Consider the following 14,753-nt stretch of genomic DNA (forward strand, 5'->3'; position numbering starts at 1 on the left):
TGTAAGTAAACTGTTTAACGTGTTTATGTAACTCAATATTAAGGTGGAAAGTGGTTAAGTTTGATTCTAAGATGTTTATTGAAAAACGATTTTTGTTTCAATGGATGGTTTGAGGACTTAAAATGGCGTATATTTCCACCATTGAAATAGTTTCAACACTCAGAAGTATTTGTTTGATGATAGTACTGTATATTTGTGTGAAGCTAATATTTACATATTGTGTATTACATTTCAGTATGTTAATTGAATCACATAGCTTAAACTTTTTGTCATTGTGTGAATTTCAGTTAAAAAACCCAAAAAAAAACAATCCAGTGCAAGACAAAAGTAAAGATAGGAAAAGACAAAGCAAGATCAACAACAATAAAGAGCCTAAATGGAATAATCTGCTTTGGATTGTTTGTTAGCTGTCTGCCAAGCTGTATAACCTCAACATGTATAGTGAGGGCAGAACAGGCTTCACTCTCATGTAAGGGGGGAATAATTGTTGATTGATGACTGTGGTGTTCTTAGTGTCATAGTGTGTGTAGTTAGTATGTTCCAATAGCAGCAGAAGTGCATTCTTTGAAGAGCTGTATTATTTTAAGTTTTGTGCCCAAAGGACTGATTTTATTTAACACTATATTATTATTTATACACCTATAGTGATCACAGAGACAGGTTGTTTTTGTGTTACTGTATATATTTGTTTTTCTGAAAAATCCCTTTTAATATATTTTGGGTAACAACAGTCAATATTTATTTATTTATTTATTTTTTAAATTTTAGGGGGGTAACAGTCTATATTTATTCATTTATTTTATTTTATTTTATTTTTTTATAAAATAAAAGTGAGCATTTGTTAAACCAAATATTGTTTTTTTTCCTTCCATATACAACAACCTATCTGGATTCAATAAGAGAATCGATAAGGAATCGGTTCGATAAGAGGATTCGATAATGGGCTCGAACTCAATAATTTCTTATCAAACGTCATCCCTACTTATATGTCATTTGTACTGTTTGAAGTTCTGCAAGATCTTTAAATTTCAATAGTTTTGAAAGTAAGAAAAATGTATTTGTGCTATCACTATATCCTGCCTTATGAATGATCCATATTGCTTTGTTCTGCAGGATGATGAGTGCATATAGAGTGTACTTATGTAATTATTGCCCCAAACATCCGCACAGTAGTGCAAGTTAATAGCGTTCATATCACTGCATGACGATGTCTTAACCTTCTCTACCTACTTATTAATAAAATGTAGGGCTGCAACTAACAACTAATTTGATAATCGATTAATCTGTCCATTATTACTTCGATTAATCGATTAATAATTAAATAAGAGACAAAATACCTTTCTATTCTTTCCAGTATTTTATTGCAAAAAAACAGCATACTGGCACCATACTTATTTTGGTTATTGTTTCTCAGCTGTTTGTAAATGTTGCAGTTTATAAATAAAGGTTTATAAAAAAAAAAAAAAAAAAAAAAAAAAAAAAAGTAGCCTCTGCGCATGCGCATAGCATAGATCCAACGAATCGATGACTAAATTAATCGTCAACTATTTTTATAATCGATTTAATCGATTAGTTGTTGCAGCCCTAATAAAATGTAAACATTTCATCCTAAAACATTCTGTAATTGCGGACTATCAATCAGAACAGGTTATAAAAGAATATACCATAGCGATGGTAATATATATAATATATATATATATATATATATATATCCATCCATCCATCCATTTTCTACCGCTTATTCCCTTCGGGGTCGCGGGGGCGCTGGAGCCTATCTCAGCTACAAAAGGGCAGAAGGCGGGGTACACCCTGGACAAGTCACCACCTCATCGCAGGGCCAACACAGATAGACAGACAACATTCACACTCACATCCACACACTAGGGCCAATTTAGTGTTGCCAATCAACCTATCCCCAGGTGCATGTCTTTGGAGGTGGGAGGAAGCCGGAGTACCCGGAGGGAACCCACGCAGTCACGGGGAGAACATGTAAACTCCACACAGAAAGATCCCGAGCCCGGGATTGAACCCAAGACTACTCAGGACCTTCGTATTGTGAGGCAGACGCACTAACCCCTCTGCCACCGAGCTGCCCCTATATAGTGAACTGTAATTACCCTATAGGCTGCAGAGGGCAGTTGCAGGCATGCCTGCAGTATTAAACCTTGTCTCAGAGGTAGCGAAGAAGAAGACAAGTTTGTTCAGAGTCTTCCTCCATCATATCTCTGCTGCCATTATCCATTCATCCATCCATTTTCTACCGCTTGTCCCTCTCGGGGTCGCGGGGGGTGCTGGAGCCTATCCCAGCTGCATAATACACTTAACTTCAAGCTGCGAGAAAATATTTATTTAGGTAAAAATATCGCAGGATAACATAATCGTATTTTAAGACGATTTTTCGTTGTTTTGTTGGTTAGACCGTGTAGCGCTATTATTGTAAAGCCGCCAACTGGACGTGTGTGATTGGTATGAGAAAAGACATGACATGTTTTGACGAAAATCTCAGATAAAAGTGACTTCAGATTTCCTCTCGACTGTCTTTGTTTCTGTTGAGCTTACCAAAGCAGTCGGAGTAACAATCTACATTTTATGTTTTCAATGCACGCAACTGTAATGGAAACACGGACGTGAAGCTCCTCCTCACTCCAATGATGTCGTCTCACGGCGATTGAAGTGTAAAATTGTCTTGACTTGTCTTGTCGTGTCTTGTCTTGTCCGGAGAACGACTTACCATGTCTTTGGATCTGAGATTTCCATAAGGTCCCCCTTTCTTTGTGCAGTTCTGATAGCTATTTTAGAGCCCGTGGCTCAATAGTAACTGGGCGCCATTACACATTTTCCCAAACTACGGCACGGGCCGAGGGTCTAAAACGTTAATTGCGCATTAAACTAAATTATCGCCGTTAGAGGAACTATTAATTAACGCGTTAATATCGCGTTAACTTTGACAGCATTAATACATACATATATATAAATATATAATATATATATGTATATATATATATATGTATAAAGTATATATGTAAAGTATATATATATATATACAAAAAAATAATTTTACAGAGAAAAAATATATATTTACAAGCAGTGGTACTCCTGGATAAGAGTGTCTCAGCTTTCAAGTTGTCTCTCAGCTAGAGATGTCCGATAATTACTTTTTTGCCGATATCCGATTATGTCCAACTCTTAATTACCGATTCCGATATCAACCGATACCGATATATACAGTCGTGGAATTAACACATTATTATGCCTAATTTTGTTGTGATGCCCCGCTGGATACATTAAACAATGTAACAAGGTTTTCCAAAATAAATCAACTCAAGTTATGGAAAAAAATGCCAACATGGCACTGCCATATTTATTATTGAAGTCATTTAACATTCCTCAAAACAGCAGCTTGGAATTTGGGACGTGCTCTCCCTGAGAGAGCATGAGGAGGTTGAGGTGGGCGGGGTTGAGGTGGGGTGGGAGGGGGGCAGCAAGGGGGTTAGTGCTGCAAGGGGTTCTGGGTATTTGTTCTGTGGTGTTTATGTTGTGTTACGGTGCGGATGTTCTCCCGAAATGTGTTTGTCTTTCTTGTTTGGTGTGGGTTCACAGTGTGGCGCATATTTGTAACAGCGTTGAAGTTGTTTATACAGCCACCCTCAGTGTGACCTGTATGTATGCCTTGCATTCACTTGTGTGTGTGAAAAGCCGTAGCTATTATGTGATTGGGCCGTCACGCAAAGGCAGTGCCTTTAAGGTTTATTGGCGCTCTGTACTTCTCCCTACAGCAGCGTTTTAAAAAGTCATAAATTTTACTTTTTGAAACCGATACCGATAATTTCCGATATTACATTTTAAAGCATTTATCAGGACATCTCTACTCTCAGCTAATTGTTATGCTTTAGGTCATGAGCAAAATGCGGGTTACGAGATTCCCCACAGCTAGTTTGCATTGCAAATGTCACAGTGAACCCTGTAAGATCTGACCAAAACATTCGGTATTACCCGGTAGCGTTAACTTAAAACTGGAGATCGACATAACTTTGTTTTTCTAGCCATAGGACTGAAGAAAGTGAATGTGAAGGACAGTGCTGAGAAAAAGAAATTGATGATAGTCATCGAAATAAAGAAATATATTCATCAAAAACATGACAAAGTGTGTAGCTAACATGTTTTTGTGCTAGTCTGCACTATACTGAAGCAGAATGAGTCGATTACGCCAGCCAAGGATGTTAAAATAATATCTAAACGGTGGACATTTATCCAGGAAAATATGGATAAGCTGCTGAACGGAGAAACCGTAGAAGTCAACTGCACATTATTATTATTATATTACTTCATAAAACTATTGTAGTTATTTCAACTGCAATAAAAAATAAAATGTATCGTTTTTTTTGAGCGTTTGTTTTTCTTGACAAATGCATGTTACGTGTTGAAATTCAGATTTTTGGAGGGAAGGCGAAGCAGCAATTAAATTGATTTCAATGGGTGAAGCTGGTTCACAATGCAAGTTTTTCAAGTACGAGCTGCAACACAGAACCAACTCCACTCGTATCCCGAAGTACTGCCGATAAATTAAATGAAAAAATCAAACTTTACCATCACTTTTATCGAGTTGGCGAGAAGTGGAGAGGGAGGAGGGGAAGGGAAAGCCACGTGGGTACTTTGCGAGAGTGTTTCTCACCTTCTTTATCAAAGTGATGGTACTCACAACTTTCATTGGCCCAATGGGGAATTGTTTTTGCAGCCGTACACAATAAAAAAAAAGTACAAAGACTGAGTCGCCATTCTGTGCACTGCAAAAAGTCAGTGTTCAAAAACAAGAACAAAAAATGCAAAAATTAGGGGCATTTTTTTGGAACTAAGCAAAATTATCTGCCAATAGAACAAGAAAATTTGGCTTGTCAAGACTTTCCAAAACAAGTAAAATTAGCTAACCTCAATGAACCCAAAAATATCTTAAAATAAGTATATTCTCACTAATAACTATATGAGTACGAATGTTCTATTGTTTCATTGAAAATAAAACAGCAAAGACACAATTGTGTCAAAGTCATGATAAAAAAGTAGTTTTATACTTGTGAGTGTTGATGACACAGCTTCACAACAGTTGATATTCTAGTTTCAAGCATGTTTTACTCAATATAGGTAATCAAATCTCAGCAACAAGCTGTCATACCTTACTGAGATCTTTTAGGACCAAAAACCCTTAAAACAAGTAAAACACTCACATAAAATCTGCTTAGTGAGAAGAATTATCTTATCAGACAGACAATAAGCAAATATCACCCTTATATGAGATATTTATTCTAACGTAGATTTCAGTTTTTGCAGTGTGGGATTCTTTGTTCGGTCACTTCATTCCACACAATAATGCGCGCCATGTTCGGACGTACGATAATCAAGACGGCATACGAACACCGGGACCACATTTTGAAAAAAACTAATCACATGAAAAGCGGGGCGAACAAAAACCAGAGTACCACTAGTCTTGTGATTTTGTTTGGTCGCTCGCTGAAGCCATCTTAGGCAATATGCTGCACCAATGGAGGCCAACTTAGCAGCAGTGCTTTAAAAAGCTGAATGTTGTCTAGCATGAACACAATAAAGAATGATTCTTTATACGTTATTTGATAAGAACCCAACACATAAAAACACACAAGCTGCGGTGAGGAAGCCGGCATGTCAGAGTGTTTACACTACATGAGCTCAATAGCGTCACCTTGATATGTTACGACTCCACTTGAGCGCTCCGTTACCACCCGTCATCTGAATGTCGTTTCAAAAAAGGCATTCACGTCCCCAGACTGGCGGTTTGAGGGGGTGGTTCACTTCAAAAAAAGACATTCCTTTTTGCTGCGTATTGTATCTCTTTTTGAAATCAAACTCTTGAAACCAGCTACAAGCATACTTGCCAACCTTGAGACCTCCGAATTCGGGAGATGGAGGGGCGGCGGGGTTGAGGTGGGGGGGCTGGGGGGGGGCGGGGTTTGGTGGTAGCGGGGGTGTATATTGTAGCGTCCCGGAAGAGTTAGTGCTGCAAGGGGTTCTGGGTATTTGTTCTGATGTGTTACGGTGCGGATTTTCTCCCGAAATGTGTTTGTCATTCTTGTCTGGTGTGGGTTCACAGTGTGGCTCATATTTGTAACAGTGTTAAAGTTGTTTATACGGCCAGCCTCAGTGTGACCTGTATGGCTGTTGACCAATGTTCCCTCTAATTTTTCATGTGTGTGAGCAAACGCAAAAACTCCCTGAGCATTCAGTGGAGCCCATGTGAGCAACATCAGACGTGCACACTGTGGCTCCACCAGCAGCAGCACACCTGTCCCAAACCTGACTAAATAACAAGTTCAATCTCCATCCATCCATCCATTTTCTACCGCTTGTCCCTTTCGGGGTCGCTGGGGGTGCTGGAGCCTATCTCAGCTGCATTCGGGCGGAAGGCGGGGTACACCCTGGACAAGTCCCCACCTCATCGCAGGGCCAACACAGATAGACAGACAACATTCTCTTATTATCATAATCAAATGACAGCAGTCATTTCCATTTCTAATATAAGTGTTTAGGCCCACTTACAATGACATTAACAAAAAATATTGTTTTTCTTGAACTGTGTACTTGTATTGCTTGTCTGGGTGGAGGTCCTGCTTTGGAAATAATTTGTACCCCTTTCAGACATTGCATTTAGTGCCCATTAAAACATTCACATGTTGCACAATGAGATGTAAGCAGGGGATCATGTGTACCTTCCTGTAACTTCCTGTTTGTAAAAAATATATTTTTATTAGTATTTATTTAATATACGAACAGCATTTCATGATTAATATTTATAAATTAAGATTTCTAATAAATGACACTAGAATAAGCACACATTTGATTGGTAAATCATAGTGTAACGACCTGGAATGACACTATGTGTGGTGTTGGAGTTGTCCGACTTTTTGTGTGGCTATAAACGCATCACTGGCTAAGTGCCATATGTGCATGTGTTGGCGCAAGTGAGAAAGAGCGAGCGGCTGCTGTTGATATAACAAAGTTGCTTTTGGTCTGGTTTGGACTGCAGAAAATGACCAGTTTTGCTAGATATAATGTTTTGGTGATGTGTTTATGGCCGACAATAAAGAGTTTTGCTCAGTAAAGTCATTGATGGAATTCATGTCTTCAAAGCGTCTCGACAGACGTTACAATATTTGAACAATGATGATGAAAACAGTTTTCTCTGTCGTGTCCCTGTGTCGAAAATTGTTATGCGCTTATTTCTTAATTTGATTTTGTGCGTGGCATAAATTTGCCGTTCACAGAGGACGCTTGAGCAGTGTGCAATTGCACAGTTGCGCACCTTAGAGGGAACGTTGCTGTTGAAAAAGTATGCGTTGCATTCACTTATGTGTGAGTAAAAGCCGCATATGTTATGCGACTGGGCCGGCACGCTGTTTGTATGGAGGAAAAGCAGACGTGACGACAGGTTGTAGAGGACGATAAAGGCAGTGCCTTTAAGGCACGCCCCAAAATTGTTGTTCGGGCGGAAATCAAGAGAAATTCGGGAGAATGGTTGCCCTGGGAGATTTTCGGGAGGGGCACTGAAATTCGGGAGTCTCCCGTGAAAATCGTGAGGGTTGGCAAGTATGACTACAAGATCTTCCATCTCTATGCATTGGCCATCACGTCGTAGCACACACATTAAAAAGTGTTCCAGCAAAAATGTTGAACCTTTGGTCCACAACGTCTTACAAAAATACTATAAAATGTTTTCGAATGCCATTTTTTTCCATTACTTTCAGTATAAATATGAAAAAAAAAAAACTATTCTACTGTGCAAGTGAGAGAAACAAACATGTTTTGACACTTGAGGACGGGGGGGAGGTATTATTTGTACAAATAGGAAATGAAAACGCAAATGCCGCCAAACAAGCGTTCCATCTCCACGTAGAAACGACGATACAAAATGAAATGGATGGCGCTCGCTACCGCTCTTTTTCCTCCTTTTTCTCGGCCGAGTATAAAAAGCGTCTCGTTGTCCAGTCGTTACAAAAGAGGTTTGTGTGTTGGCACGTTTTGTCCGCCGTCTCTTGGGTCCAAAAGCGCCACAAATGTTTATAGTCCAAGCTGCCTCGATGCTGCAGTGCAAGACAAATCCTTTTTTTTTTTTTTGTCGGAAGGTGTCCAAATAAAAGCAAAGCGCGTGAGCTACTGAACCTCATCACAGACGAGGGGCGTGGATCGAGCTTTGCAGAGGAAACCCGGCGCTGCTCTTCGTCAAAGTGCTCTTCTCCTCCTCCTCCTTTGATTGTGGCTCTCGCTGCTTTTCCGGGGGAGTTGTCGCCACATGCAGCGCGAGGCCTGTGCAAATGTGCGTGAGCGCCTGCCTCGCATGCGTGAACCGTATTGCTAACGACGGCATATCGGTTGTTTTATCAAATGCACAGCGTTGGTTGCCACGGCAACAGAATGCTAAACCTTGCGAGGTGGTGTACTGAGATGTTTTTTGTTTTTTTTCGACTTTTTGTGTGTTTTTGGAGCAATGTATCTCACACATGAGTCTGCATTCGCTGTGTGTGTCTGCTGGAATGGTCAGAAGGTGGCGATGAGTATGAAAAGCGAGTAGCTGTTCCGTACTTCCCGAGTCCCGCTTCGGGACTTTGCTGTCCAGGTGTGGAGCCCTGCGCGGGTCCCTCTCCTGTCGGATACATCTCATAGGCTGGCCCCTCCTCTATGGGTGGCGCAAAGGCCATGCGGTAGCTGGGATACTGGGAGGGGTATCCGTAGTTGTCATAAGCCAGCTGGGTGGTGCTGTCCAGCAGTCCGCAGTCTCCTGGGTAGTCTCCGGGTGATTGAAGCACCGGATTGGGAGCAGCTTGCTGGCTCTGTGCCACCCGGGTGAAGGTGTTGAACTGGGCGTAAGTGGCATGGGAGATCCGAGAAGGCGGACGGGGGTCGTAACAGCCTGTCCTGGAGCCCGGAACCGCGCTGGGAGGGACCGCACCGCTGGCGGCGACTGGAGGTCCGCCGGACACAGCACCGGATGCTCCGCTGTTTGGATTCGGAGCGCGGAACTCACCTTGGTAGTGGACAGCACGGGACTGGGGGCGGGCATCGTCGTGCGTGGTGGCTCGTACGTTGTAATAGCCATTAGTTGGATCCTGTAATCACAAGGAGGTATTAGAACATAAATTCTAGCCTCATAATACTGATGCTCCTAGCTGTGAAAAATATTGATTGATTGGAACTTTTATTAGTAGATTGCACAGTACAGTACATATTCCGCACAATTGATTACTAAATGGTAACACCCGAATAAATTTTTCAACTTGTTTAAGTCGGGGTCCACGTTAATCAATTCATGGTATAGATATATACTATAAGTATAATACAGTCATCACACAAGTTAATCATCAGAGTATATACATTGAATTATTTACATTATTTACAATCTGGGGGGTGGGATGTGGAGGGGGTTGGGGCGGGGGGGTTAGGTTTGGTTGATATCAGCACTTCAGTCATCAACAATTGCATCGTCTGAGAAATGGACATTGAAACAGTGTAGGTCTGACTTGGTAGGATATGTACAGCAAGCAAGTTCAGAAAGCATAAGAACAAGTATATACATTTGATTATTTACAATCCGGGGAGGTGGAATGTGGAGGGGGGAGGGTGTTAGTCTAGGGTTGATGTTGCCTGGAGGTGTTCTTTTAGTGTGGTTTTGAAGGAAGATAGAGATCAATCATCAAGAAGGCTCAGCACCGGCTACACTTCCTGAGAGTCGTCGGGAAGTACAACCTGAAGCCTGACCTGCTGCTGACCTTCTACTGCTCGTCCATCGAGAGCCTGCTGACCTACTGCATAACAGTATGGTACGGCAGCTGCACTGCAGCAGACAGGGAGAGGCTGCAAAGAGTGGTCAAGACGGCTCAGAAGATCATCGGCCGCCCTCTCCCCTCTCTGATGGACATCTACACCTCACGCTGCCTCAACAGAGCCAGTGCCATCATCAAAGACAGCACCCACCCTGGCTTTGACCTGTTCCACCTGCTGCCCTCTGGGAAGCGCTACAGGTGCATTAAAACCAAAACAAACAGGCTAAAGAACAGCTTCTTCCCCAGGGCCATAACTATCCTGAACGGACTGCCCCATTGTCCCTCATAACTGCCTTCTCTTCGGTGCAATAACCCATTCCACCAACCACCCTGTTTTTTCATGTATATATTCATTTCACCCACTGTATAGAGTGTACAGGGTCACATTTGTGGGCTACACCTTTCTTTGCACTTCTATATTTTTATATATTTACACATTGTTTTTCTTGCATGCACACATCGCACTGTATGGAATGGCCTCAATCTCGTTACCCTGCGTAATGACAATAAAGCTGATTCTGATTCTGATTCCGAGATGCACTTTCTTTTACACCTGTTGGGAGTGCATTCCATATTGATGTGGCATAGAAGGAGAATGAGTTAAGACCTTTGTTGGATCGGAATCTCGGTTTAACGTGGTCATTCTGATAGACTGTTTTGTAGATGAAACACGGTTTCCCAATAAAATCGTATCAAGGGTAACAACAGACTGTATCATTTAAGTATGAAGACACTATAACCACAACACAGAGAAAATAATAAGGTGACAGCCTTCTTTCATCTCCGTAATATCGCAAAAATTCGTTCCATTTTGTCCACCAGCGACGCTGAGATCATTATTCATGCGTTCTTTACGTCTCGATTACTGTAACGTGTTATTTTCGGGTCTCCCTAAGTCTAGCATTAAAAGACTACAGTTGGTACAAAATGCGGCTGCTAGACTTTTGACAAGATCAATAAAGTTTGATCATATTACGCCTATACTGGCTCACCTGCACTGGCTTCCTGTGCACTTAAAATGCAACTTTAAGGTTTTACTACTTACGTATAAAATACTACACGGTGTAGCTCTATCCTATCTTGCTGATTGTATTGTACCATCTGTCCCAATCAGAAATCTGCGTTCTAAGAACTCTGGCTTATTAGTGATTCCCAGAGCCCAAAAACAGTCTGCGGGCTATAGAGCGTTTTCTATTCGGGCTCCAGTACTCTGGAATGCCCTCCCGATCACAGTTAGAGATGCTACCTCAGTAGAAGCATTTAAGTCCCATCTTAAAACTAATTTGTATACGCTAGCCTTTAAATAGAGCCCCCTTTTAGACCAGTTGATCTGCCGTCTCTTTTCTGCTCTGCCCCCCTCTCCTACGTAGAGAGGTTATTAGGTGACCACAGATGATGCTCTAGCTGTTCAAAGTCAGGACCCGGGGTGGACCACTCATCTGTGCATCAGTTGGGGACGTCTCTGCGCTGCTGACCTGTGTCCACTCAAGATGATCCCCTGCTGGGCTAACTAGGGACTGGACTCTCACACTATTAACTAGATCCACTCAAGGGGGTAGGGGAGTCCCCACATCTGCATTCCCCTCCAAGGTTTCTCAATGTATCCCATTGGGTTGAGTTTTTTCTTGCCCTGATGTGGGATTTGAGCCGAGGATGTCGTTGCGGCTTGTGCAGCCCTTTGAGACACTTGTGATTAAGGGCTATATAAATAAACTTTGATTGATTGATTGACATCTGGACAGAATGTAACGCCAAAAGGTAAAGGCCAGGGGCATCATTTAACAAGCCTGCTTACGCACAAAAAACCTGGCGTTTGCCCCTTTTTCACGGCAAAGATGAGCTGTATCAAGACTGACGTGGAAATGTGCGCTGCCTCATGCCAACTTAATGGCTGACGTACGTACATTTCTACAGGCTGTGGATACTTTGGCGACACACACAGAGGTGGTCGTTCGGGCTTTGCCAACATTTGATCACACTGTGAACCCACACCAAACAAGAATGACAAACACATTTCGGGAGAACATCCGCACCGTAACACAACATAAACACAACAGAACAAATACCCAGAACCCCTTGCAGCACTAACTCTTCCGGGACGCTACAATATATACCCGCTACCCCCCGCTGCCCACCTCAACCTCCTCATGCTCTCAGGAAGAGCATGTCCCAAATTTGAGGCATGTTAAAAAAAATAATGCACTTTGTGACTTCAATGATAAATATGGCAGTGCCATGTTGGCAATTTTTTCCATAACTTGAGTTTATTTATTTTAGAAAACCTTGTTACATTGTTTAATGCATCCAGCGGGGCATCCCAACAAAATTAGGCATAATAATGTGTTAATTCCACGACTGTATATATCGGTATCGATTGATGTCGGAATCGGTAATTAAGAGTTGGACAATATCGGATATCGGCAAAAAAGCCATTATCGGACATCTCTAGTTGTTACACTCATGTGTTACATTCTGTAGATATTATGTGACTGGGCCGGCACGCAAAGGCAGTGCCTTTAAGGTTTATTGGCGCTCTGTACTTCTCCCTACGTCCGTGTACCACTCCATACAGCTGCGTTTTAAAAAGTCATCAATTTTACTTTTTGAAACCGATACCAATAATTTCCGATAATACATGTTAATGCATTTATCGGCCGATAATATTGGACATCTCTAGTAACAACGAAACGTTACGTCAGAAAATAAAAAGAACGAGAGGCTCACCTTGAGCTCGTACTCCTCGCGGGTGTCGCTCTCGCTGCGGACGTCCTGCTTGAGGTCCATGTCGTCTTTGAAGGGCTGAGTGGAGGGAGAGAGGGAGACAGAGGGCAGAAACTAAACCATCAAACAACAAAACACACAAGACGGAGAGAGGGAGGGTGAGAAAGGAACGGAGGAGGACAGAGAGGAGAGAGGAGAACAGAGTTTCAGGTTTGTCATAGCCAGAGAGTCCAAGATGAGAAAAGACGAGTGGCGGCGGGGAGCCTTGTCGCTTTGTTTTCTGGGGGAAATCCTTGGTGTGATGATTTTCACACAAATGATCTTGGGACTGTATTTTCAAATGAGTTGTGTCAGAAAAGTTCCAAGACTGTTGAAGGCATGGATGTGAGGCGCATTCGTCAACTGCAAGCTCTTGCCATAGGGCCGGACCATCAAATTAACCAGCACGTCTACAAAGAGATCCTGCGCCGTTTACTTTGTTCAGTGGGCGAGAAGAGGCGAGAGTTGTGGCAGTGCAACCTGTGGCTGCTTCACCAGACAACTCACATTGCCCCGAGCCTGTTCATGGACCAAAAGAACAATGCCGTGCTGGAACATTACTCTACTAACCTGAATCCTCACGTAGCAGGAGTTGTGTGAATTACCTCCTAAGAATTGACATACGTTATTATTATTGGCTTTTATCTAGTTTGCACTGTGTTTGTATTATTACTATTATCATTATTATCGACTCCTCTTTGCCTCATTGTTTTTATTTTCCTATTTTAATGATGTTAGATCTGTGTTGTTGTTGTTGTTGTTGTTGTTGGGGACAAGTGTTGTAAATTAGCTTTGGCTACAAACGCTATGATGCATACATTGGATAACTGTTTCAGATATCTATGTTTCTGTATCTGTCCCTATTTCAAATAAACCTTTATATATAGAGTATATAATATGATCCAGTTTAAGAAACTGTTCAAATTGTTTCGAAAGTGTTTACAAAGCAAAGAAGAACAATGATAAACATTTTTTTAATTTATTGATAATAATAAATAATTCATCTCACTATATTACTTCATTATTTATTATTGGTTTATTTATGTATTTATTTTTTTGAATTGTATTATTTTTGGAGCATATTGTCAATAAACTCAGAACAGAAAATTAATAAAAGCATTAGCATTTGCCATGTAATGGGAAAGAGGGGTATTAAATAAGCTCTGCTTCTTCCTACTCCTTTTCAAACATGTTGAATAGAGAAACTGGAAATAGTGATGTATGATGTTGTAATTGTATGCATGTTCGAAATAAACCATAACCCATTATGTCATCCGGCACATGTAACATTGAATTCCTGGATAGACGGTATGTCTAACATTTTTATTTCTGACAGTACAAATATGTCAACACGCACACAGAGGGAGAATTTTCTCTCCATCATGTGTCTAATCGCCTTCTTATCACAGCTTTTTTGTGCGCGTAAGTGTGCCAGTTTACACGTACCGTTTTAACATGCTTAACATAGATGCAACCGTAAACATTTTAATGCTTGATAAATCACATTGCGAGCGCTAAATGAGTATAGCAGCATATCCTCACCCCAGTATTGTGGCTATTCTGATAATCCGCAAATATTCTGCATATACATGACGACTGCAATCCTCGGCGCAAAAAAATAATAGATCAGCATTGCATGTGATATCAAGTTTGCATGTTTTAATACACGCACATCTTGAATAGATTAGGCCCTTAGTGTGTGTTTGTGTGTGAGTTTACAAGGTCTTCCCCCACGACCTCGTCACCCTTGGTCTCAGTGCACTTATCAGACCACTGACTCGTACGCCTCGTCTCCATCCGCTGACTCAGGCGGGTTTCTACTTACGGAGTACATGGCCTTGACCATCCGGGTTGCTGTGGAGACGTTGGCCGCCTCTTCCTCCAGACTGTGGGTCTCCTTGTTGACCGTCTCTACCTTGATGTCTGGTTTACCAAGGGTGACCCCTCTGCGAGCTGGAAGAAAAAGGTATGGTTGTTAAGGGGTGTGTTTTTGAGCTTTTCCAAAAAAAAAAAAAAATCACACATTTGTGTCAATTTACTACAGGGCTCCTAAACTTGAATAGCTGTAAACTGTTTGCAAATTAAATCAATTTTATTGATCATCAAGCAGGGATACAAAAGGCTTTTGAAACGTCATGCAATGGATCCACA

The 14,753-nt window shown here is 41.5% G+C and overlaps 1 protein-coding gene across 2 annotated transcripts in view; it reads right to left on the bottom strand.

The window, feature by feature from the left end:
- Positions 1-737: 737 nt before the first annotated feature.
- Positions 738-14,753, bottom strand: part of kirrel1b (kirre like nephrin family adhesion molecule 1b) — a 188,201-nt gene continuing 174,185 nt past the window's right edge. The window contains exons 13-15 of one of the 2 annotated variants that reach the window (XM_061979020.1): positions 14,428-14,555; positions 12,567-12,641; positions 738-9,128 (exon numbers count right to left, since the gene is read on the bottom strand). In XM_061979020.1, the coding sequence (XP_061835004.1) occupies positions 8,517-9,128; positions 12,567-12,641; positions 14,428-14,555 (815 nt within the window). In that variant the 3' untranslated portion in view covers positions 738-8,516. Of the gene's footprint in view, positions 9,129-12,566; positions 12,678-14,427; positions 14,556-14,753 lie in introns of both variants that reach the window. The other variant, XM_061979019.1, reaches the window with a different exon arrangement.

This window comes from Nerophis lumbriciformis, linkage group LG19 (assembly GCF_033978685.3).
Source record: "Nerophis lumbriciformis linkage group LG19, RoL_Nlum_v2.1, whole genome shotgun sequence".
In the NCBI taxonomy this organism is placed as follows: domain Eukaryota; kingdom Metazoa; phylum Chordata; class Actinopteri; order Syngnathiformes; family Syngnathidae; genus Nerophis; species Nerophis lumbriciformis.